A 24,566-nucleotide genomic window follows, 5' to 3' on the forward strand; every position below is an offset into this window, starting at 1 on the left:
AGAGCAGTGAAACCCTTCTCACCCTTCCCGGCAGCCCCCCCCCCCCCATCCCTGTCACCCTGTGCCCGCTGGACCGTGATGTTACCTTTACTTCTAGACTGCTTGACTTCCAGGAGAGAAGGGCACTGCTGCCCCAGGCAGGGCCATGCGTGCCCGCTTAGCAATTAAGCTTGTCTGGGGCTGGCGCCCAAGCCCGTACTTAGTCTTGCCAGATCTGTACCATTTCCGCCTTTTTGTTCTTTTCTCCCTCCAGAACTCCCAATGTTTTTTCTTTCAAAACTTCATTTCTATTGCAAAGAAGGGAAAAAAATGTGTGCCTCTTGCAAGGACCTGCAGGAAGAAAGGGACCATGACCAGGATCCTGGCCTTGGACATATGGCAGGCAGTGTGCAACTGCGGGGGGACTTGGAGGTAGCTGAGGCCGCTGCTCACCCCTCTCTCTGCTTTTGCCCCCCAGGCAGGAGGGCCCTCTGGGAGATGGTACCAGTGAGAACTCAGAGTCTGAGCCCGAGGACTTTGTGGAGGAAGCCAACACCGAGGGCCTTTACAGCACCTCTCCGCCCAGCACGCCCCGGCAGATGAAGCGCCAGTCCACCAAACACCAGAGGAACAATGCCGGGCGGCCCACGAGCCGGGCCAATCTGAAAGGTGAGTCCAGCCGGGCCCCCTCCAGCTGAGCCCCCTTTCACTCAGCTGATCCTGGGATGCTTCGCCCCAAACCTTTCCTGGTGCCATAGGAGAAAGGACTTCTCCAAAGCAAAGCTTGTCTGGTGAGGTCCATGCTTAAGCAGCTGCCATCCTGTGAAGATGGGGAAGAGGCCATGCGTGGATTAGCCACGTGGAATAGTGTGGATGAGCTACATGGGTGAGAGCATGAATGAGTGTGGACAAGTCATGTGGATAAGCATGAGAGCTTGTGGGCTCATCCTGGCTGTCTGATATGTCAGGCATTTTCGTTTGATCCTTTGCACATCTTAGGTGGAAGTTTCTGAAATCTGTCTTCCAGACACCGTGTGGGGCTCTGTGGGCACAAATACAAATAGGCTTTCCTCCTAGCATGCCCCCAGAGCCTGAGGCCCAGACTGTTGCCACAACTGCTCTTGCCCCCTGAAGCAGGACCTTGGGGCTGCCCCTTCCTTTCATACAGAGATGGGTGGGACTGCCTTCTGCTCCTGAGCCATGCTCTGCCCTGGCTGCTGACAGTGGACTCTACCCTCCTCTTGCTGCTCTGACACAAGCAAGCTGAATCCTATTCCCTTCTGCTGCCCCTGGCCCCCTCCCTAGTACAGGTCTCAGAGCCCAGATTATGGGTGCAGAATTTTCCTCTGCATCTCAGCTAACCATCCCTGGAGACCATCTCCGAGTTTCCACCAAAACATCTTTCTGTGCACTCATAGGACAAGGGTTTTGTTCTTGATCTCAGTGTGGAACATGCCCCATCACTTGTCCCCCCTCAGGTGACCTTCAGTTCCTCCCATTCACTTTTCTGTACCCATATTCCCTGCTCTATGGACCGGGGTCTCCTCCCTGGTTCTCCCACACAGCTGTCTTGAATCTGGATAGAGGTCATGCTGCAAAGTTCACTGTATGTGACTCGTATCACAGAGGTCACTGAATAGTTTATTGGATGAAGTTCACACAGTATGAAGTTCATTGTATGTAACTCATGTGGAGGTTCTCTGTACTGACTTTACTGTACATAGTTCAGTGTGTGTAGTGGACCATGCAAAGTTCATTGTACAGTGTATGTACCGTATGGAGTTCATGATACATACATACATACATGATTCTACAGAGTATGAAGTATACTGTGCAATTTACTGTGTGTAGTGCATTGTTTGTAGCTCAGCATGTGAAGTGCATTGGGTGTTGTTCATTGTATGTAGTTGGGCGTGTGAAGTTCGCATGTGGTTCACAGTCCTGAACTCACTGCACCTCACGGTTCCTGTTTTACCTTGTCCTTGGGAAGGGAGGAGAAAGGTTTTGATTGTGTTTGTAGGCCCGAGAGAAGCTCTTTCTGGGAGAAAAAAAATTTTTTTTTTTCCGTTTTTGGGTCACACCTAGCTGTACTCAGGGGTTACTGCTGGCTCTCCGCTCAGAAATGGCTTCTGGCAGGCTCGGGGGATTATATGGGATGCAGGGATTCAAACCACCATCCTTCTGCACGCAAGGCAAATGCCTTACCTCCATGCTACCTCTCCGGCTCCTGGGAGAAATCTCGAGTGGTGTCTTAGGAAAGAAGATTTTCCCCTTCCTTTACAAATGTTTACAGAAGTCCTGTGGCCTGGACTTACTCTGCTTGGAAGCTAGGAATGTTCTTCATTGATAATTCTCAAAATGGATCTGGATCCACTTTTTCACAGATTCCTCAAGTATCTTGTTTAGATCTGAAATAGAGACCAGGAGGCAACGTGTGCTGAGTCAGTGCTGGTTAGTTAGTGCACAGTGTTATCTCCTGTATCAGATTGTGGGTTGCATTAGTCAGAGCACGGTTACCCCATGGCCTTTCCTGCATCAGTCACTACTGGTTGTCTGAGCGCATGGCTGTCTCATGGCCTTTCCTGGACCAGCGCAGGTTGTCAAGAGTGCACAGTTGTCTTGTGGCCTTTCTTGGCTTGGTGCTGGGTGTCTAAGACATATCTGTGCCACACTAAAAGGAATGCTCTGCTGTGTCTGTCGAGGTGGCCCTCGGAGAAGCCTGCAGGCATGTGGGCAAGCCATGGCCTGTGGCCTTTGCAGAGCTGCCATTATGGATGGGTGAGGACTCAAGGCCAGTTAGGTGGCTGAAAGTGCAACTAACTCATTTTGCATATATCTTCTGGATATATTTGGGCTTTCAGAATGCTGACTTTTTGCTGGTAAGATCTGTGATGGGGGTTTAAAAAAAAAGATCTGTGATCAACATGACAGCAGTATAGGGACATCTAGGTGAGGACATCTGGCTTTTTGTTGACCTGATAATTGTCAGCTGTTGTGACAGGTTGAAGCTAAGTGCCTGGCAGGCTCTTGATCAGTTCACAGATGAAGGAAGGTAGGTTCATAGGTGGATGCTTGACAGTGCTTAGCTGTGGTTTTATTTAAGGTCATCCTTTTAGGGCCAGAGCAAGAGTACAGTGGAGAGGGAACTTTCCTTGCAACTAGGGTTGATCCCCTGCATCCCATAGGGTCCCCCAAACCTGCCAAGAGAGATGCCTGAGTACAGAGCTAAGAGCAACCCCTGAGCATTGCTGGGTATAGCCCCAGCCCACCACCACCAATAAATCAACCTTTGAGATAGAGGCTAGTAGCTACTGCTAAAAACTGTGGGTGAAAGTACTTTGAACCATACTTTTTCTTTCTTTGTGATTTTGGGGCCACACATGGTGGTGCTCAGGGGCTTGCTCCTGATTCTGCACTCAGGGATCACTCTTGGCGGTGCTCAAGGACCAGAGAGGATGGTGGGGATCAAACCCAGGTCAGTCACTTACAAGGCAAGTGTCCTCTCCTCTGTGTTCTCTCCAGCCCCCATACAGTAGGCTTTATTTTACACTAAGTGAAGTGTGAACAGTCTCTTCCTGCATAAGAGATGCTCAGCATCTTTTTGGGTTGAGTTGTGTTGAGTTCTCTATAAATAGTTAGTATTTTATAGCAGCAATTGAAGATCGCATTAAGAGAATGAATTAGGACAAAGGCCAATAATGCAGAATATTTTTTTGGGGGTGAGGGGTTTGGGCTACACCCCAGCGGTGCTCAGGGGTTACTCCTGACTGTGCTCAGGGAATCAGTCCTGGAAGAATTCAGGGGACCATATAAGGATGTTGGGAGTCGAACCCAGGTCCAGCTGCCTGAAGGCAGGTAGGTTCTCTACCTGCTATTCTATCTCTTCAGTCCCCAATACTGAAAAGGTTTATATGTGGAATACAAAGAAACCAAGTAAATGAACTGAAAAGAAAAACAAAAAAACAAACCCAGCACAGAGCGAGCAATCCACAGCTGGAGGTGAGCAGAGGCCTGACCCCAAGTGCTGTCCTTAGAGAGGGGTGAAAAATGTGGGTTCCTATGGATGTGGTGTGGCCTGTGCATTTATTTATGGGCCTGTGAGACTGCTCCTAAGCTAGTATCACTGTGAACCAAAGATGCTTCAAGAAAGAAAGTAAAGGAACCTCCTTTTCCACTCTCAGGCTGACTTAGTGTGGGGGGTTGCATGTTGTTTCTTTCTTTCTTTCTATTTTTTTTTTTGGTTTTTGATTTTTGGGTCACACCCGGCAGTGTTCAGGTCACTACTGGCTCCATGCTCAGAAATCGCTCCTGGCAGGCACAGGGGACCATGTGGGATTCTGGGATTTGAACCACTGACCTTCTGCATGTAAGGCAAACGCCTTACCTCCATGCTATCTGTCCTGCCCCAGCATGTTGTTTCTTGATTCATAGTCACTGAGTAGACTTCAATGACTGGAGAGATTGAAAAGTAAAAGGCAGCGTACTTGGAAGCTCCTCATCTCTTTGGGAAATATAGTTGCTTCTTGTCTAGCAACAATTGGCGTCCTGGGGCTCCACTCATCAGGTAGGGAGACCTCCAACTAAACGCAACAGCAAGTGGCTGGCTTGAATTCTGTTTTTTCTTTAAATGAATGAAGGTTGATAAAGAGTTGGAGCTAGAAACAATACTATTGTGAAGTCATTTCTTACACGGATGATTATGGAAAAGATTTTAAGATAATTTAGAAGTGAAACAGATGAAAAACCACAGATAAAATTGTGGCTCTAGAGTAAAGTGTTTTCCTTGCAAGTGTAAGAGAGTCCTGGGTTCTGTACTCATCATGTCAGAAAAACAAAAATTTACATTTATACTAATTTAGAAAATTAAGGATAATCAGGGATTTTTTTTTGCATTAAAGTATAGCAAAAATACTTATAGGCAGAAAATATTTTTGGTTGACTCAGAAAGCAAACTAAATGTAAATTATGGTATGTTCAGGATAATGTGTTTAGAAAATCTTTATTCTCGAGTTTTATTTTATTTACATTAAATTTTGGTTTGGGGCCACACTTGGCAGTGCTCAGGGCTTACTTACTCCTGGCTCTATTTATGGATGGATCACTGTTGACAGTGTTTGGGGACCATACGTGACCAGGAACAAAACCAGGTTAGGAGGTAAAGTGGTTTTCAACAAATTTTTAAATTTATTTATTTTGCCTGGAAGTACTCAGGACAGATTCTTGGTCTTATACTCAGGGATCATTCCTGGAGGGAGTGATTGCCTGGGGGGCATCTTGCATTATGAGGCTGTAACTCAGGTGGGCCTTGTTATAGGCTAAAACCCTACCTATTGTCTTATTTCTCCAGTCCCAAGTTAACCGCTTTGTTCTTCAGCCATCTTCTTGTGTTTTTATTTTATGAGAATCAGTTTAAGGTGTCCCAGACCTCTTCACTTTACACATGATTCTGAGCTTACACATTTGGTTCCCCACTAGGGCAGGCGGATTTGGGTCAGGTCTTCTCTTATTTCTCCTTTAAAAAAATTTTTTTTAATAAATGTCTTAATTGAAACATCATAAGTGCCCAGTTATAAAAGAAACCGTGGTACATCTACAAATGGAATACTTCGCAGCTGTTAGGAAGAAGTAAGTCATGAAAATTCTTTCTACGTGAATGAATATGGAGAGTCTTGAGATGAGTGAAAAAGAGTCAGAGGGAGAGAGAAAGACGTAGAGAGATAGCACTCATTTGTAGGATATAAAAAAAAAGGGGGATAGTGTGGTAATAATACCCAAAGGTAATATAGATGAGGGTCAGGAGGACCGATCCATGGCAAGTTCTTTTCTCCTTTGTACAGCTCCAGCCGATCCCTTGTGGGGATGTGAATCTCTGTATAACTAATCAAAGGAGCAAGCCCCTCGTGGTAGGTTATAGAAGGAATGTAGGGGGCCAGAGCAATAGCACAGTGGCGAGGGCATTTACACTGCACACAGCCGACCCAGGTTTGATCCCCAGCATCTTCTATGGTCCCTTGAGCACAGCCAGGAGTAAGCTTACCCTTGAGTACCTCCAAGTGTGGCCCAAAAACCAAAAAAACAAAAGGAATGTTTGTGGAGGAAGCAAGTGTGGTGAGACTTTGCAGATGTTACCTGTCTATCTTGAGCCATTTGCTTTTCAAATACCATATGATGCTTTTGTTTGTTTGTTTGTTTTTGTTTTGGGGTCACACCCGGCAGTGCTCAGGGGTTACTTCTGGCTCTATGCTCAGAAATTGCCGCTGACAGGCACAGGGGACCATATGGGGTGCCGGGATTCCAACCACCGTCCTTCCGCATGAAAGGCAAACGCCTTACCTCCATGCTATCTCTCCAGCCCCGATGATTTATTTTTTTTCCCTGTTCCTAATAGCAACTGGAACAAGTAAGTCTCTCTGGAGACCAGTCTGATGGAGAACACGGTAGTTAGCTTCAGGCTTTCTAAATAATAGAATGCTCTGCTTTTTTTCCTCATAGACAAGATGAATGCCCCAAGCCAGCCACCCCACCGAGACGTGGGCCGGCCAGCCGAGAGCACAGAGGAGCACGCCTACAAGCAGGAGAAGAAGATCCGGGCAGCGCTCCGGAGCACCGAGCGTGACCACAAAAAGAACGCGCAGTGCTCCTTCATGCTGGACGCGGTGGGCGGCGCTTTGCCCAAAAAGCCCATCCCGGACGTAGACCTCCATAAGCCTTACCTCAGCCTGGGCTGCAGCAACGCTAAGCTGCCCGTGTCGGTGCCCCTGCCCATCCCTAGGACAGCCCGCCAGACCTCCCGGACCGACTGCCCCGCTGACCGCCTCAAGTTCTTTGAGACACTGCGGCTGCTGCTCAAGCTCACGTCGGTCTCCAAGAAGAAGGACCGGGAGCAGAGGGGCCAGGAGAGCACGTCTGCCTTTTGGTTTAACCGCTCGAACGAGCTCATCTGGCTCGAGCTGCAGGCCTGGCACGCAGGGCGGACCATCAACGACCAGGACCTCTTCCTGTACACGGCGCGCCAGGCCATCCCGGACATCATCAACGAGATCCTGACCTTCAAGGTCAACTACAGCAGCTTGGCCTCGGCGCGCAACGGCAGTGGCACTTGGAAAGGGCCCCCCGCAGCTGGCTCCACCTACCATGAGCACCTGCAGCGCCAGCGGGTGTCGTTCGAGCAGGTGAAGCGCATCATGGAGCTGCTCGAGTACATAGAAGCACTTTATCCATCGCTGCAGGCGCTGCAGAAGGACTACGAGAAATACGCGGCCAAGGACTTCCAGGACAGGGTGCAGGCGCTCTGCTTGTGGCTGAACATCACCAAGGACCTGAACCAGAAGCTTCGGATTATGGGCACGGTGTTGGGCATCAAGAACTTGTCAGACATTGGCTGGCCAGTGTTTGAAATCCCATCCCCACGTTCGTCCAAGGGGACAGGGCCCGACGAGGACGGCGAGAGCTATGACCCTGAAGGAGACTTGAAGGAGCTGGGGAGTAGCACGGAGGAGAGTGACGATGAGGAGCATGCTCCAGAGCCCAGGCCGCTGCTGCTGCCACCCACCCAGCACATCTCGGCCCAGAGGCTGAGGAGCTTGGAGCTGGAGGAGGAGATGGTGGGCTGGGTGGCCCCGGATGGCAGCCTGGAAGGCGGCTCAAGCCAGCATTGTCTGACTTCTATTTATAGACCCTTCGTAGACAAAGCACTGAAGCAGATGGGCTTGAGGAAGCTCATTTTGCGGCTCCACAAGCTGATGAATGGCTCCTTGCAAAGGGCACGTATGGCCCTGCTCAGCAGCGAGCATGCCATGGAGGTAGGTTCTCTGGCCACGTGGACCTGGCTGGGGCTGGCCTCTTTCTCCGCTCCAGAACTGTGGTGGAGCTCGTGAAAGACTAAAAGTTGATCTCCAGGTGTCTTTTGGTGTCACTGGTCACTGAGGCAGATCACAAAGGCAAGCCCTTCCCCTTCCATAAAGTGCTGAGGCTTGGGGGATGTGGCTGGATAAAACCTAACTTCATAAGGCAGGGTCAGGTGAGGCTGGCTGGCGGGAAGCAGACCCTTTCATGGGGAAATCCTAGAATCTCAGTCTGGTGCCTTTTAGCACACTGCAGGGATGTTCTTTCTGTGTTTAGGGTACACACCCAATATCAGGGCATATACGTGGCTCTACACTCAGGGGCACTGCACTCCTAGTAGTGCTCAGGGGATAATTATTTGAAATGTCAAAGGATTGCTCCTGTGCAAGGCAAACGCCTTCTCTACTGCACTGTTTGTTGCTCAAGCCCTGAGGACGCATGTCTTTCTTCTTCTGGACCCAGGGATATTCCTAATTCTTTTCTGTGTTTATTCTCTTCTTTGTTTTCATCTCCCTGTGCTTGTTTCACTACAGCCCCTACACTCAGCTCGCTTTGCAGTGCTCTGATCCGTGCTCCGATTCACATGTGTGAGTATGTAGCTGGCAGCCATTTCCCTCCACCTCCATGCCACTCTGGGCTCAGTCTCCACTTCTGGCTCCTCCTCCATCTTTCAGACCCCTCAGCCGGCCTGGGGTTTGTGGCAGCTGAGCACCCACAACTAACCCTAGCCTCATGAGCACTCTTGGGGCACCTGACTTCCTGGTCAGTGCCTCCTGGCCTTGCTGGCGCTGGCTTTCTTTCCTTGGTGGTAGCAAGACACGTGCCACTATCACTGTGGTTTAGGCATATGTAGTACCTGTGCCCTGTGTGGAATAAACCTTTCAGTTAGTGTAGTGTCAAGTATATTCGCTTTCTTTTGGGAGGGGGGTTCAGTGTGGTTCTTTTCTTTAGCTGTAGAAGAGCTCATCAAAGTAGCTTTGGGGTGAGACTTTATAGTGCACTTTCTCTCTGAGATCAGCAATAGCCTTAGAGCCACTCATTCATTCATTCATTCATTCCAGGCTCCATGCCCCACTAGGATTTCCCAGTGCCCCGGATTATTTCAGAATTTGCATATTATGACACTATGCTTTGTGGTGGTGTTTTATGGGGTTTGTGCATTCAAAGTGGTACATGCTCATAAACTCTCTATAGATTGTTATATACTTACTTGATATCCCTTAGTGTTAGGTTTTATTTTACTAGACATTTTCAGTAGAGAAATGTAAAATGAAAATTCATATTTTTTGTTTCGTTTTTGTTTTTGGCTTTGAAGCCATACCCATTGGTGCTCAGGGGCCTTTCCTGACTCTTTGCTCAGGGCTGCCCCCTGGAGGTGTTCTGGAAACCCCTCTCTTGTGCCAAGGATCGAATAGGAGTTGGCTGCTTGCACAGCAGGCTTCTTTCTCCTTTTGCTCTCCAGCCCCCACATTTATATTGTAATGTAATATGGAAACAAATTTTAACTGGTTTTGTATATTATCTCAAATTCTAGGAAGATTTTTCTTGCTTCATACTTCCCTTTGAATGGGAAATAACCGTTAATCATTGTAATTATTGGAAGTTTACTGGCTAATGAAATATTCTCTTTGGGTATTTATGGTAATTATTTCATGTAAGCACAGGAAAGCTTGAAAAGGTTGCCTCGTGTATTCATACTGTACCATATTCATGTGCATTCTAAACCTCTCCTATCTATAATATCTTACTGTATGCCAGATTTTGTAGTTTCTTCTTTCTCTTCCTCCACTTCCTCCTCCTCCTCCTCAAATTACTCCTGGCAGCCTTGGGACCATATGGGATGCCAGGGATCGAACCAGGGTTAGCTGTGTGCAAGGCAAGTGCCCTCCCTGCTGTACTATCACTTCAGTCAGAGATGTTGTTTCTTTACTTCACAGACAAGAAGAACTTTCCCCCAGAATACAGATTGTTGGCAGACTCAATCCTAGGACTTTGGCCTATCAGCCTTAAAGTTCTTAGGTTTTTGCATATCTTTTTGTTCCTTTGGCCCTTCTGAGCTTTGGGGCATATCAGGTATCCTGCTGCCAGTGTGGACAGGGGCATCACCAGGTACCCTGATTCTCACGGGCCTTCAGGTTGTTTCTTCGATGTCCCCTGCAGCCCTGAGCACCAGCCCCTCCCCCCCTTATCTTTGCCATCACCCTCATTGAGTCTGCAGTCACAGTTAGCCTGACTCCACCTCTCTCTCTCTCTTTTTTTGTTTTTTGTTTTTGGGCCACACCTGGGGCGCTCAGGGGTTACTCCTGGCTGTCTGCTCAGAAATAGCTCCTGGCAGGCACGGGGGACCATATGGGACACCGGGATTCGAACCAACCACCTTTGGTCCTGGATCCGCTGTGCTCTCTCTCCAGGCCCGACTCCACCTCTCTTACCAGTTCCATGAACTTTACATTGATTCACAGTAAAAAGTAGAAGCTTTGTTCATCTGCTTGTAGATTTTCTTTTCTTTTTACTTTTCTTTTCTCTTTTTTTGTTTTTGTTTTATTATTTTTTGTTAGTTTTTGGGCCACACCGGTGGTGCTCAGGGGTTACTCCTGGCTCTACACTCAGAAATCGCTCCTGGCAGGCTCGGGGGACCATATGGGGTGCTGGGGTAGAACCCAGGTCTGACCCGGGTCGTCACATGCAAGGCAAATGCCCTAACGCTGTGCTATCTCTCGGGCTCCACTGCTTGTAGATTTTCTGTTGACTTAGAAAGCAGCTTATTTATGAGGGAAGAATTGCTACTTGACTTGGGTAGGGAGGAAGCCTCCCTTGCAGTACTGGGGAACCCAGCAGCCATTCCCTCTAACACTTAGCTGTCTCTGACCCTTCTAGATAGTTCTGTGCTTGGGCTAGTGGAATGGTGGTGGAGAGGGTGCTCAAGTCTACAAGGACTCGTTGAAGGAACGGTGCCCTGAGGTCAGACTTAGGTCCCCGTGCATGCAGAGCCTGAAGTCCTGGCTCCCCACTGTCTCTCCTACCAGTCTCCATGTCGCTTTATTTTTATCTAGAATGCAGTGAAATGCAAACCTGACTTGTGCAGAGCCCAGGTGAGCTAAGGAAGATCACCTTTGGGCCAGAGCTTTTGCTTGACCTAAAGGAGATCTGCAAGAACAGGCCTAAGGAATGCGCTGATTGGCTGTTTGTCCAGCGGCCGCTTTGGGTCTAGAGGCCACATGAAATGCTGTTTGGGTCCAAAGGCTGCGTTGATTGGTTGCCTGGGTGCAGAGTGGTGTGTCTAACATGCCCTGGCAGGCCTTAACCTTGATGCGACTTCTCTGGCTTCTCCGGGTGATGGTGCTTTTGCTGTCACCGACTTCCCTTTCGAGTTTGCCTTTTTCTGGGCACCCAACTTGACCCCATGTGACACCCCAGCGTCCCTCTCTGCCGTCCAGCCCAGCTGTCATGAGTCTGTGGCTACCCTAGGGTCCCCTGCATCACAGGCGCCCCAGATCCTGGCCGCAGCTCTGTTCTTGGGGCGCACAGAAGACGGAGCTGCTGTCACCCCTTCCCTGCCCAGAGCAATGGCACGACTGGCCCCCCGAACTTCTTTGCTGTGGATCAGGACAGAACCCTGGGTTCCGTGGTTAGATCCTGTGGCCAGACTCCACGACTAGATTCTATAGCCAGATCCCATGGAGAGATTCCTTGGCTGTTGCCTGGGGCCATGAGGGCACAGCTGGGGTTTGGGATCTGAGCTGGAGCATCTCATGCAAGGCTTTGTGCTTGTTCAGGATCTTTTTGATTTTTCAGCCTCTTTGCTCCAACCTTCGTTATATTCACTTGGAAAAAAGAAAAGAACAAAAATTTGCACCTTTTCCTTCCTTCCTTCCTTCCTTCCTTCCTTCCTTCCTTCCTTCCTTCCTTCCTTCCTTCCTTCCTTCCTTCCTTCCTTCCTTCCTTCCATTTTTTCTTTCTTTTTCTTTCTTTCTCTTTTTTTTTTTTTATTTTTTTTAATTTTTGGTTTTTGGGCCACACCCGGCAGTGCTCAGGGGTCACTCCTGGCTATCTGCTCAGAAATAGCTCCTGGCAGGCACGGGGGACCATACGGGACACTGGGATTCGAACCAACCACCTTTGGTCCTGGATCGGCTGCTTGCAAGGCAAACGCCGCTGTGCTATCTCTCCGGGCCCTCTTTCTCTTTCTTTCCTTCCCTCCCTCCCTCCCTCCCTCCCTCCCTCCCTCCCTCCCTCCCTTCGTTCCTTCCTTCCTTCCCTCCCTTTTTTTTGGGGGGGGGGGTCACACCCAGCAGCTCTCAGGGTTTACTCCTGACTCTGCGCTCAGAAGTCACTCCTGGCAGGCACAGGGGACCATATGAAATGCCGGGATTCGAACCACCATTCTATTCGAATCAGCTGCTTGTAAGGCAAACAACCTACTGCTGTGCTATTTCTCCGGCCCCTATTTGCCTTTTTCCTTCTACTATGTTTTACTCTTTTTTGTGGAGGGGAGGTTGGGCCACACCCAGTGGTGCTCAATTTACTCCGGGCAGCCTCCGGGGATCATATGGGATGTCAGTTATCTAACCTGGTAGGCCTGGTGCAAGGCAAACATACTACCTGCTGTGCAATTGCTTGCCCTGTCTAGTTTCTTTATACTCTTCAAAGGATTTTTGTTTGTTTATTTTTGTATTGGCCAAACCTGGCTGTGCTCAGGGCTCATTTCTGGCTCTGCACTCAGGATCACTCCTGGCACTGCTCCAGGGACCCTTTGGGATGCCTGGGCGGCATTTATCAGCCCCCTAAAAGGGCACTTTTATATGGATTTCCCTAACATACAATTTAATGTTGGGATCTTTTTTTTTTTTTTTTTTTTGCCACACCTGGGGACATCAGAGGTTACTCCTGGCTATGCGCTCAGAAATCGCTCCTGGCTTGGGGGACCATATGGGATGTCAGGGGATCGAACCGCAGTCTGTTCTAGGTTAGCGCATGCAAAGCAAATGCCCTACTGCCTGCACCATTGCTCCGGCCCATATTTGGAATATTGTTTTTTTTGTTTTGTTTTTGTTTTTGGGTCTCACTCTGCAGCGTTCAGGGGTTACTCCTGGTTCTACGCTCAGAAATCGCTCCTGGCAGGTTCAGGGGACCATATGGGATGCCAGGATTCGAACCACTGTCCTTCCATATACAAGGCAAATGCTTTACCTCCCATGCTATCTCTCCGGCCCCCTGGAATATTGTTTTGTAATGCATATCTTCAACACATGCTTCTTTATTTGTTTGTTTTGTTTTTTGTCTTTGAGTCACATCTGGCGGCGCTCCGGGCTCTGTGCTTAGAAATTGTTCCTGACAGGCTGGGGGGACCATATGGGATGCTGGGATTTGAACCACCATCTGTCCTGGATTGGCTGCATACAAGGCAAATGCTCTACCGCTGTGCTATCTCTCCAGCCCCATAAACACATAGTTCTTTTGCTTTTGTTTTTGCTTTGGGACCACACCTAGCAGCGCTCAGATTTTACTCCTGACTACATGTGTTCTCTCTCTCCCCCCCCCCCCCTTCGGCTCTTCTATCTTTACATGAACTATCTTGTTCTAAGCCTCATATTTCTATAGCTTCCTTCAAATTGAGAAAAAAGAAAAGTGAATGGTACCAGGGGCAAAGCGGTCTCATGAGCATTGAATGGAAATAAAAAAAAAGATCAGACCTAAATACCCAACCCAAAGTCAATGACAATAGAATCAAGAGACCCAAACCACAACAAGCTATGCACAAAAGGGACCTGTTATACTAGCAGTGCAGGGGGCTAAGGGGAGGGGTTTGGGATGCATGCTGGGAACAGTGGCAGACGGAGGTCAACACTGGTGGTGGGAATGGCCCTAATTCACTGTCACTATGGACCTTAAATATAACCGTGAAAGACTTGTAATTAAAAAAAAAGAAAAAGATTACCCTTTAGATAAAAAGAAATTTTTAGCAAGCTTTCACAGCCTATGAGTCTGTTTCCTATTATTTTCAAGAATTGCTGGCCTGTTTTTATTTTTAGTCTATAAACTGTCCTCCACATATTTGCAAGTCCACCTAAAATTTCATGGGCTTGATGCTAGCCATTACATTGCATTTTAGTTGATGTCCTCACATCACTGACTTCACTGGGAGCCTGAATTGATCCCAGATTTTATCCTGTGTGTGAGCCTGTATTGTGACCAGAGGCAGTAATAGCACATGTTCAGTTTATTGCTCTTTTCCTCACATTTGAATGAGAAACTCAAGGTCAGGTCCAGTGTTGGTTTTTGCTTTTGACAGTCTGTTTTCTTTCTTCTTTAATTTCAACTATTTCCTGGGGTCCTTGCAGTCTTTGAGCTAATGCTGCCTGGATATTAATGCCACTTGGACAATCTCCACTTTATTTGCACTGCCTTTCTTTTTTCTTTTCTTTTCTTTCCTTTTTTTATTTTTTTACTACTACTACTACTACTACTACTACTACTACTACTACTACTATTATTATTATTATTATTATTATTATTATTATTATTATTATTTGCTTTTTGGGCCACACCCGGTGACACTCAGGGGTTACTCCTGTCTATGTGCTCAGAAATCGCTCCTGGCTTGGAGGACCATATTGGACGCCAGGTGATGGAACCATGGTCAGTCCTAGGTTAGCTTGTGCAAGGCAAATGCTTGCACCACCGCTCTGGCCTCTGCACTGCCTTTCTTGAGCTACTTTGAGAAATCTGGGTTTATTCCTTTTTGCTCCCCAGAGCTTTTTAATGGATTCTTACTTTGGGATGTTTTCCTGGTTCTTGCTCTTTCCTGCATCTTATTACCAGTTGTCCTGATTGTTTGTGTTGGTTTTAGTTGAAGTGACTGTTTTCTCTGTTTTTCCAAGTGTCTCTTTTCTTCCTCTTGGGTCACCCTTCTTGGTGGAGGTATCTTCCTGGTGGAGAAGTAAAGCCTGTTCCTTTCCAGAGAACCTCTGGCAGTTAGGTCAGCAGCTGGGAACTGAAATGCCCAAATGAATTAGGGACCAGAGATAGTACAGCAGGTAGGGCACTTGTCTTACATGCTGTGGACCTAGGTTTGATCTCTGACATCCCATATGGTGCCCTAAGGACCACCAAGAGTGCTTCCTGAGTGCAGAGCCAGGAGTAACCCCTGAGTATCACTGGGTGTGCCCCCAAACCAAACCAAACCAAAAATCTAATTCTTTAGGACCTGAGAGATGGTACAGCAGGTAAGTCATTTGTCTTGTATGATGCAGACCTGGGTTTAATCCCCATCATTTCATATGGTTTCCTGAGCCTCCCAGGAGTAATTCCTGTCTATAGTGCCAGGAGTAAGCCCTGAGCACCACTGAGTGTGGCCCAAAAAACAAACAAAATATTCTTTAGAATTATTTCAGGGAGAGTTTGCCAAATTTTGTAGCACATTAAGTAAACTTAATGTCATTCTTTGTGCCAAAGGAAAATAAATAATCACTTTTGCCTCGAGCTTTTAACCCTTAACTACATTTATAACAAGTCCTCCATTGTCAACTCTGCAGTTTTTGAAATTGAAGAAATGCCCCCGTTATTGATTTAAACGCCACAGTAATGTTGGTCACACAGGACACAAAGAGGGTGACCCGTGCGAGCTCAGCAGGGACAGAGTGAGGACGCCGTGGTTGCCATTGTTAGTGTTCAAAATGGAAGGAAAGTTATGCCCTTCTATTTTATTCACCTCAAAAATCCCTGTGAAAGGAGTCCTTGAGTGTTTGTTTAGGATGCTTTTGCCAAAGGTTAGAGAACAGTTAGAGACCCATATTATGGGGAGGAGCATAGAGGGTTTTGGTGAGACACTAGCAGTGCAGACACCTCAGGGATGATCTGCCGATGTATACTTGAGTGGGGTCTCCGGGCAAGGCTGAAGGACCCTCCCATATCTGTTGTGAAGGACAGAAGAATTAGACACAACCTTTATGTTGGCATAGATGGCTGTCTGATATTGTAAGCTGCTTAGATTTTAATAAATTGGTGGCTTTCTTTTTCTTCCCTTTTCTTTTATTTTTCGGGGGAAGGGATACACCTGGTGTGCTCTTGTCTTACTCTCTGTTTAGGATCACTCCTGGTGGTGCTCAGGTGATCGATTATATGTGGTATTGGGGATTGAACCCAGTTCAGTTTTGTACATGGCAGATGTCCTACCTGCTGTTCTCTCTCTGGCCCCTCTCTGGCTTTCTTAATCTAGGGAAAGTTGTGAGTAATGCCGTAGAAATCAGGATTTTGATCATTTTATGAGTGACGAAGATGACCCGGGTCATCTCAAATAGTATGCTTTTTAGTGTAACTGTTTTAGCTCCCATTAGGATCTTGAACTTTCTAAATGAGTTGCATTATTCTAAAATTAAGTTGTCCTGTAGATCTACGATCTTGGAGACTTGTGGCCACAATAGAGCAAATATACCAGTTCCTGACTGTGACCCCAGAACCTTCCCATGCTTTGCTGATTTTCGTTTCAGTTTTCTGAGTTTCCTGATGCCATGTGGGGCTCGGATTACGTGCAGCTCTCCCGAACGCCAGCCCCCTCAGAGCAGACATGTAGCGCTGTGTCCTGGGACGAGCTGCAGGCCATGGACCTCCCCTCTTTCGAGCCTGCCTTCCTGGTCCTCTGCCGAGTCCTCCTCAACGTCATCCATGAGTGTCTGAAGTTAAGATTGGAGCAGAGGCCGGCTGGTGAGCCTTCCCTTCTGAGCATCAAGCAGGTGTGTTTCCAGGACTGTTCAACACCCTTAGCAATGACGGCTTCCTTCACTAGGCTTAGAATTTCCACTGTCAGGATTCCTTTCCTGTTCGTGGGCTGATAGTGAAAAATAAGTGCATTAGTGTTCTTTTTTTTGTTTTTTTTTGGTTTTTGGGCCACACCCTGCAGTGCTCAGGGGTTACTCCTGGCTGTCTGCTCAGAAATAGCTCCTGACAGGCACGGAGGGGGGGGGGGGGACCATATGGGACACCGGGATTCGAACCAACCACCTTTGGTCCTGGATCGGCTGCTTGCAATTCAAACGCCGATGTGCTATCTCTTCGGGCCCACACTAGTGTTTCTTAAAAGAGTTCTTCACATGCTGGCCCAGCGATCGGGCTCAGCCTAAATTTATACCATCCACTTTCTTTTTCTAGAAAGGCATGAAAGTGTGTGTTGAGAGGACTGGAAATTGAAATGCAATCACAAGAGATCATATATGTTCCATGTATTTTCTGTTGAGCTGTGTACTAACCGATATGTTTTAAGAGTCTACAGAGGGAAGATGATGAGATTTTTTTTTTGCTTGCCTTAGGCAACAGTATGGTTTAAATTGTAAACAGCTGCTTTTCTTAATTCCTAATTGTGGGTGGGATTTTGGGGGAGGGGAGTTAATATTCCAGGGGTGATAGCAGTAGCTGCAGGCTATTATTTCTGGCAGAGTGAGAGCCTCACTCTGTTGATAATTATACGAGGGATGCTACCAGGTTGACACTAAAAGGAAAGTTTCAAAATGGAAGAGAAGAATTGCTGAGTTTTGTAGGGACACTATGCCCATGCTAGAGGAGGTGGGGAGCACATAGAAAGCAGGGAGTCTGCTGTGGCAAATCCTGTCTTGCTCTCCTGCTCTCGTACCCCTTACTTCCCATCAGCCTGCATTATTTGGAGGTCCTTCTGACCTCCACTGCTCCATGTGAGCTGAACTGAGCTTTTCCTCTTTTCTCTAGATTGAGGTTTCAGGTGGGAAGTTTTGGTAAAGTAAATGTTTACTTTTTTTTTTTTTTTTTTTGGTTTTTGGACCACACCCGGAGACGCCCAGGGGTTACTCCTGGCTATGTGCTGAGAAATCGCTCCTGGCTTGGGGGACCATATGGGACTCCGAGGGATCGAACCGTGGTCCATTCTAGGTCAGCACATGCAAGGCAAATGTCCTACCACATGCGCCACTGCTCTGACCCCAGTAAACGTTTACTTTTATTTTCCATAGAACAGATAGCGCAGGAGTAAATCAAGGTGGAGTTTACTTAGCTAATGACCATTGTGAGAATCAGCAGTGATTTGGAGGTAAAACGTTTTGGAAAATGAATAGCGATAATATACTGAGATTAGTGTAGCATGACTGGAAGAAAAAAGATGGAAATTAGGGCTTCAGTTCATTCAAAGATGTAATTAGCACCTAAATAACTTTTTTCTTTTTGGTTTTCGGACCATACCCAAAACCAGTAACCAGGGGTTACTCCTGGCTAAGCGCTCAGAAATTGCCCCTGGCTTGGGGGGACCATATGGGACGTCACGGGATTGAACCGCGGTCACGATCTTTCTTGGCTAGCGCTTGCAAGGCAGACACCTTACCTCTAGCACCACCTTGCCAGCCCCCTAAATAACAATTTTAACAGAAATTTATGACCCTAAAATTTGAACAGAACACTTTTTAATAGATTTAATTTATTTTTTACTCTCACCACAAATGAACTTTAAAATACTTTAGAGGGGAAACTCAGGTTCATAAAAGCAATACATGCTTATTTTAGAAAATGTGAGAAGTATAGAAATGATACAGAAAAATAAAATGAATGTTGTCTTGTTATTCTGCTATGTGGAGATAACCACTAAAACATTTTGGTGTATTTCCATCCAAACTTTAAATGGCTGCAGTGCTGTCCAATCTAGATGCATATATTTTATTCAGTGTCCACTATATTGACTGTCATTGTGATAATCATGTGGACACATGCAAGTCTTAGTCTGCACCTTGGATTATTCCCAGGTAGGAATAAAAAAAGACATAATAACTGAGTGAGTCATACAGGTTTAGGTTCTAGAAAGCTCCTGCTGTTTACTTTCTCAGCTGGGGGGCCAGAGCAGTGGTGCAAGTGGTAGGGCATTTACCTTGCATGTGTTAACCTAGGATGGGCCGCAGTTCAATCCACCAGCATCCCATATAGTCTTCCAAACCAGGAGTGATCTCTGAGTGCATAGCCAGGAGTAACCCCTGAATGTCAATGGGTGTGGCCCCAAAAAAGCAAAAAGAAGGAAGGAAGGAAGGAAGGAAGGAAGGAAGGAAGGAAGGAAGGAAGGAAGGAAGGAAGGAAGGAAGGAAGGAAAGAAGAAAGGGAGGAAGGGAGGGAGGGAGGGAGGGAGGGAGGGAGGGAGGAAGGAAGGAAGGAAGGAAGGAAGGAAGGAAGGAAGGAAGGAAGGAAGGAAGGAAAAGAAAAGAAAGAAAGAAAGAAAGAAAGAAAAAGGAGGGTGATTACCTGGGTCCAAGAGGCCCTTGTGGCTGCATGGCTTTGGGCGCCAGCACTCCCCAAGGAAAAGTATTTGTCTCCCACCCTCCTCTTCTTTTCCCATTATCTTTTGAACTCATGTGTGGTGACTTCCTGGGTGGGGGGCCTTGGACGTTCATATGATTTCACCACATTAGCTGTAGGTAGTTTATTTGGAGGATTTTTAGTGTTTTGGATGGTGAAAGCCACACAGTGGGTAAACTGCAAAATAATTTCTAAGACCAGCATGCTGTAAGTCTACTCGAATCTTTGTTATGTTTTTGTGTAAAAGAGGCCAGTTTCTCCCTGTCATCAAGTAGGAAAAACAGCTCTTTTTTCTCCTGCAAAATTTCTTTTCCATAGAAAACGGTTGATGGGAGAGAATGATTCTTGCCAGATCAGTTTTTCCCACTGGTAGTTTTTCTTGGTGAAGGCTGCCGGTAATCTGAACAACTGCTACTGACCCTGACTATCTGTGTGCAGCTGGTGCGTGAGTGCAAGGAGGTGCTGAAGGGTGGCCTGCTGATGAAGCAGTACTACCAGTTCATGCTGCATGAAGTGTTGCTCGACCGCGACAAGGCTGACTGCAACATGGACGCCTTCCAGGAGGACCTGCACAAGATGCTCATGGTAGGGCCACCACACCCCCGACGCCACAGTGACACAGCCTCAGTGGTCAGCAAGGTAGTGGCTACAGCGCTAACCCTGAACACAGAGACATCGGTCACTTCATCTTCGGGCAGAGGTGTAAGGCTCCACTTGCTTTAATCCAACCCTGGGAGAACAGGTCTGAAGCAGGGTTGCTGCAGAAGTTAATAAAACAAGACAGTTGTAAGGAGAGAAAAGGCGCAGGGGTCCAGTGGCTTCCAGCCTCACGGACTGAGAGCACACCAAACCCACCTTCCCCTGCAATCTTTATTGTACAGGTTCAAGCCACATGGGCGGGGGGCGGGGGGGGGGGTGGAATGGCAGATGTGACAGACCTAAGTTCCTATCTCATGCTAATCAAGTCTCTGTGGATCTTTGACATCTCAGAAGGGATGGATGAAGGGAAAAGAACACTAGGACAAAGCCTCTGTTTTGGGAGAAGCTAGGAGTGAGTTCTGTGTATAAGGTAAAACAGAGGATACAGTTCAGATCCAACATCAAAAGCCTTCTGGGGGGACCCTTTCATGGCCACTTTTGTTCTAGGGGCACCGTCAAGTCTTGCACCCCAAGTGTTCAGAGCAGGGATTAGAGTTATGTGAGGTGCCATGAGGGCTGAGGGATGGGACCTCTGAGCCAGCTGAGCAGAAGGGCTTCTTGGAGCCTTGTGACCAAGGAAGCTGAACCCTGAAGCATGTTGGCCCATTCATCAGAGGACATGGCGTATCTGAGATTGGTCCCTGATTATGTGGTAGAGGCAAAGCCCCCTAGATGATCCACTGTAGGCTTTCCCATGCTGCTGCCCCTCAGCAGAGCCCTTCCTGGGGCCAGGCCTCCTTCCCACCTTCATTCTTCTCTGGAAAGCAGTGCCTCTATACCTTCCTCTGGCCTTCAGTAGTACCTCTCTTGACTTGAGGTTCTGTCCTCTGCTCTCCCTGGACATATGAACGGAGCTTCTAGGCTGTTAGTCTGCAAATGAACCCCAGGGAGGCCTCTTAGAGACGACACACAGGTCTGAGCCTGAGCTGAACTCCTGAGCATTGGCCACAGAGATTCAAGGACTTGGCACAGTCATTGCTCCTAGAGGGGTGGCAACCCTGTTTATGTCATGCTCAATGCTGTCCAGGTGGCCACTGTACTCTGTGGTCTGGAGCTATAGGGCATGTACAGGCCTATCCCACATGCAGATAGATGCTTGCTATAGTGACATTCACTAAGAAAGGGAGCTGGACACCAGTGCACCCCAGCACAGTCACTGACTAATGTAAACATAGAATGACAAGTGGACACCCTCTGACAACAGGGCTGAGGGCTAAGTGGTGGCTGTTGACTGACAGAGTCTGGCCCCCAGCCTGTGATTGTATGAGCGGTGAGTGTGTGCATTTGGCATTGAGTCCCGGTTTTGTCCTAAACCTTGGGAATTTCCACCCCAAACCTGGCTGTTAGGGAGGGATGTGGGGTCTACACATGCCACCCCACCCTTGTTACTCTCCACCTGAGAGTCATGGGGCAGTGTTTCCCAGCTGCACCCGCACAATCTATCCAAGGTGAGAGGTGCCCACTACTCGGAACTCACATGGGCCAGAACTCACATCCACAGACGTGGGCAGGAGAGAAGTCTTTGTCACTTCTGCTTTCTGAGTGGAATCGCTGAAAAGCTGAGCCAGTCGTGTTTCTGGGGTCATGGCTCCCAGAATCCCTGCAGCCCCCCACATTCCTTGCCTGGCTGAGATCATATTCATCCTAACCAGGAAAGAGGGTGGTGGGTTTCTGTTGGTGATTGGTTTGTGTTCTCAGCTGTCGCTTTTCTACCTGCTTATGTCTGCAGGTGTATTTCGATTACATGAGAAGCTGGATCCAAATGCTACAGCAATTACCTCAAGCATCCCATAGCTTAAAAAATCTCTTAGAAGAAGAGTGGAATTTCACCAAAGAAATCACCCATTACATCCGGGGAGGAGAGGCACAGGCTGGGAAGCTGTTCTGGTAAGGCACTGTGTGCACCCTAAGCATGCCCAGGCCCGTGTCCTGCCACCTTTGCTGGCCTGTGTCCTCCCTCCTTCAAGTGTCCTTATATGAGCAAGCACAGTGGGGCTGTGGATAGTGTCCAGCGGGTTCTGGTGGGATATTGGAAGGTCCCATGCACAGATTTCTGCAGTGGCAAGGAGACAGACTGGTCCTGAGGGACCCTGAGATTGTGTGTGGGGTGGACTGGGTCCATCCAGACTGGATCTGTCTGTGGAGGAGATAAGAGGGAAGCAGGGACAGCTGAGAGAGGATCAGGGTGATAGCCCCTCTCTGTGGTCAAGGGGTATGTGTGTGCTGGGCCCACCACAGCTGCCATTGTGTAGCTTCTCCCTGCTCGCCCCAGGTGCCTTGGGGGTTCCTTCTGTGCCCCCTCTACTTATCTGTGTTGAGTAGACAATGGATTACTTGGCTCCTCACACTGCTGTCCAATCCCTGCTTGCCCATTTCCTACTGGACTTCTCAAAGCGTGTCTACTGCACGATTTGGTGCCTCCCTCACATCCATCCTGCAAGTGCGCGGTGCCCTCATTCCCTGCCTTGGCCTTCCATGGTTTGTCCTGCACGCTGCTTTGGCCCGCATTTTTCTTGCTTTTAGTGTCTCTTTTCCTCTCAGTACGCTGTACCCCCACTTCTGGTCAAAGCTGCTTTTCAGACTGCCAGAGTCACCTAGTGGCCAGGGCTCTGAGCTCTTTTTTCTTTGCCCTGTGCTCTTTCCAGCCCCAAAGCTGTGCTGCTCATTCCCCTGTGACTGTCTCCTTTTTGTCTTTGTATTTATAAACACTCCTATGTTCGGGATGGAACTTCTTCCTTAGTCTTATTTCTCCTCATAGCTCCTGCCCATATCAGAAAGGCTGTCATTTCCCTTTTTTTATCCTCCTGGCTTCCTGTTTTCCTTTTCTTGCTCACTGATGCCTGCCTGGTATGTACCGGTTACTCTTGCTTGTCGAGTGAACCCTCTGGACGCCTCTGTCTCTGAGCAGCTCTCCATCCCTCTGCTGTGCTGAATTCCTCTTTGCTGCCACCTGAAGATCAGCTGGCTCAGTGGATCTCCACCACCCCTGCTCCTGTCCCACTCACAGCCCTGCCTCTGGCCAAGCATTCGCCATGGAATTTATTCCTGACTTGCCTGTGTTGTCCTTCCTCCTCTGCTTTCTCTTCCCAACATACCCCTCATTCATCCTGGTTCTGCCCCGCCCCTGTCCCCAACCGTACACACTTCCCTGGCAGTTTCTTTGAGAGACATATACCTGTGCCATCTGACAGTGCCCTGTACCTGGACTCTATCTGGATCTTTCTTTCCTGAGCCTCCCAGCGGTCTATAGGCAGCAGTGGAATTCTCACAGCACTGTTCAGCTTCATTGAATATACTTGGGTTTACCTCTCTTAACCCTGGGATTCGGATCGGATACTCCACAGAAAGCATCATCCAACAGAGTATTTTGGGTTTATGGAGTATGAGATGGTGGGGGGAGGGAAGGGTTTGAAAAGTGTCTTGTGAGAGCAGTACACAGGGCAGTTTTATTATTTTGACCCTTTGGGTAATATTTATGTAGCTACTGTGACCACTTCAAATTTAGAATGAAAACCTAGTAGTAGAACAGAGGGAGTTACACTCAGGGATTTTTGCTTTTCTTCATCAATCACGGTCTTATATATCAAACTCATGGCCTTTCAACATCACTGGAGCTTCCTCTTCTAAACTTGAGCTCAGTGAGGATGGTTCCTTCTGTGTTGTACTGTGTGTGTCTTTCTCCCTAGTGACATCGCGGGAATGCTGCTGAAGTCCACTGGGAGTTTCCTGGAGTTCGGCCTTCGGGAAAGCTGCGCTGAGTTCTGGACCAGCGCCGACGACAGTAGTGCCTCAGATGAGATTAGGTCAGTGCTGCTCTGCCCTCCCTGCTCTCAGCAGCTCTTCTCCCCAAGAAGCCTGCCAGGCATTCTGCCCACACCTTATGATGCTTAACTTCAAGATGGGGCCCCAGGAGCCTCGAGAGGTCCATGTCTGCCTTTTCTTTTTCATCTGAGCTCCTAATTGGAGGTTTATGGGAAGCTTTGTCTAAAGGTGAATTTAGTTTATGTAGCCTAGTAAGTAGAATGTCTTAGAGAAAGAAAAAATGTACAAATTGACAAGCAGTGATTTGAGAGTAGAGTTCACTTACTGACCTTTTTTGGGGGGTAGAGGGACATACATGGTTGGTGCTCATAATTTAATCTCTGGTTCTGTGCTCAGAAATCACTCCTGGCAGGCTCAGGGGACCATAAGAGATGCCAGAGATTGAACCCGGGTTCGTCCTGGATCAGCAGTGTGCAAGGCCAACACCCTACCACTGTGCTATCACTCCGGCCTCTGGGTTGCTTTCTGACCCTGACAATGAGCCATAACCCCCACAGGAAGTCTTAGGGTGTGAGGGTGGGGTGCTTTCTTTAAAGCTGAAAGCTTTTCTCTCTCCCTCCAATATCAACTACATTTGGACTTTGGAACCAAGGTGCCAGTCCTGAGAAAAGAGGGGTCAAGAGTCTCAGACAGTGCTGCCCAGCTGAGGGATAAAATCAATTTGTTGTGGGTGTCATGGAGTTGAGAGCTCAGCCAACAGGTACATTCAGGACTGAGGTAGCTCTGGAGAAGCCCTGGAGGAGACTTGATCCAGGGTGGTGTTGGGTGGTCTGGCTTCTGGCTCCAGAGAGCCAGTGACTTGGGAGATCCATCACAGAGAATCTACAGAGGCCACTAATGTGAGATTTGGGAGTGAGGGACCAGCAGAGCTACCATTTTTTTCCTTCCCTTTTGATTAGATCGTTCATGTTGGAGGGAATTGG

The 24,566-nt window shown here is 48.0% G+C and overlaps 1 protein-coding gene across 3 annotated transcripts in view; it reads left to right on the forward strand.

The window, feature by feature from the left end:
- Window positions 1-459: 459 nt before the first annotated feature.
- The window catches only part of MAP3K4 (mitogen-activated protein kinase kinase kinase 4), a 52,318-nt gene continuing 28,211 nt past the window's right edge, over window positions 460-24,566 (forward strand). For all 3 annotated transcript variants that reach the window (XM_049765474.1, XM_049765473.1, XM_049765475.1), the window contains exons 1-6: window positions 460-648; window positions 6,472-7,781; window positions 16,314-16,556; window positions 19,561-19,707; window positions 21,551-21,708; window positions 23,508-23,624. In XM_049765474.1, the coding sequence (XP_049621431.1) occupies window positions 579-648; window positions 6,472-7,781; window positions 16,314-16,556; window positions 19,561-19,707; window positions 21,551-21,708; window positions 23,508-23,624 (2,045 nt within the window). In that variant the 5' untranslated portion in view covers window positions 460-578. The remainder of the gene's footprint in view (window positions 649-6,471; window positions 7,782-16,313; window positions 16,557-19,560; window positions 19,708-21,550; window positions 21,709-23,507; window positions 23,625-24,566) is intronic.

Source organism: Suncus etruscus, chromosome 18 (genome assembly GCF_024139225.1).
Source record: "Suncus etruscus isolate mSunEtr1 chromosome 18, mSunEtr1.pri.cur, whole genome shotgun sequence".
Classification (NCBI taxonomy): domain Eukaryota; kingdom Metazoa; phylum Chordata; class Mammalia; order Eulipotyphla; family Soricidae; genus Suncus; species Suncus etruscus.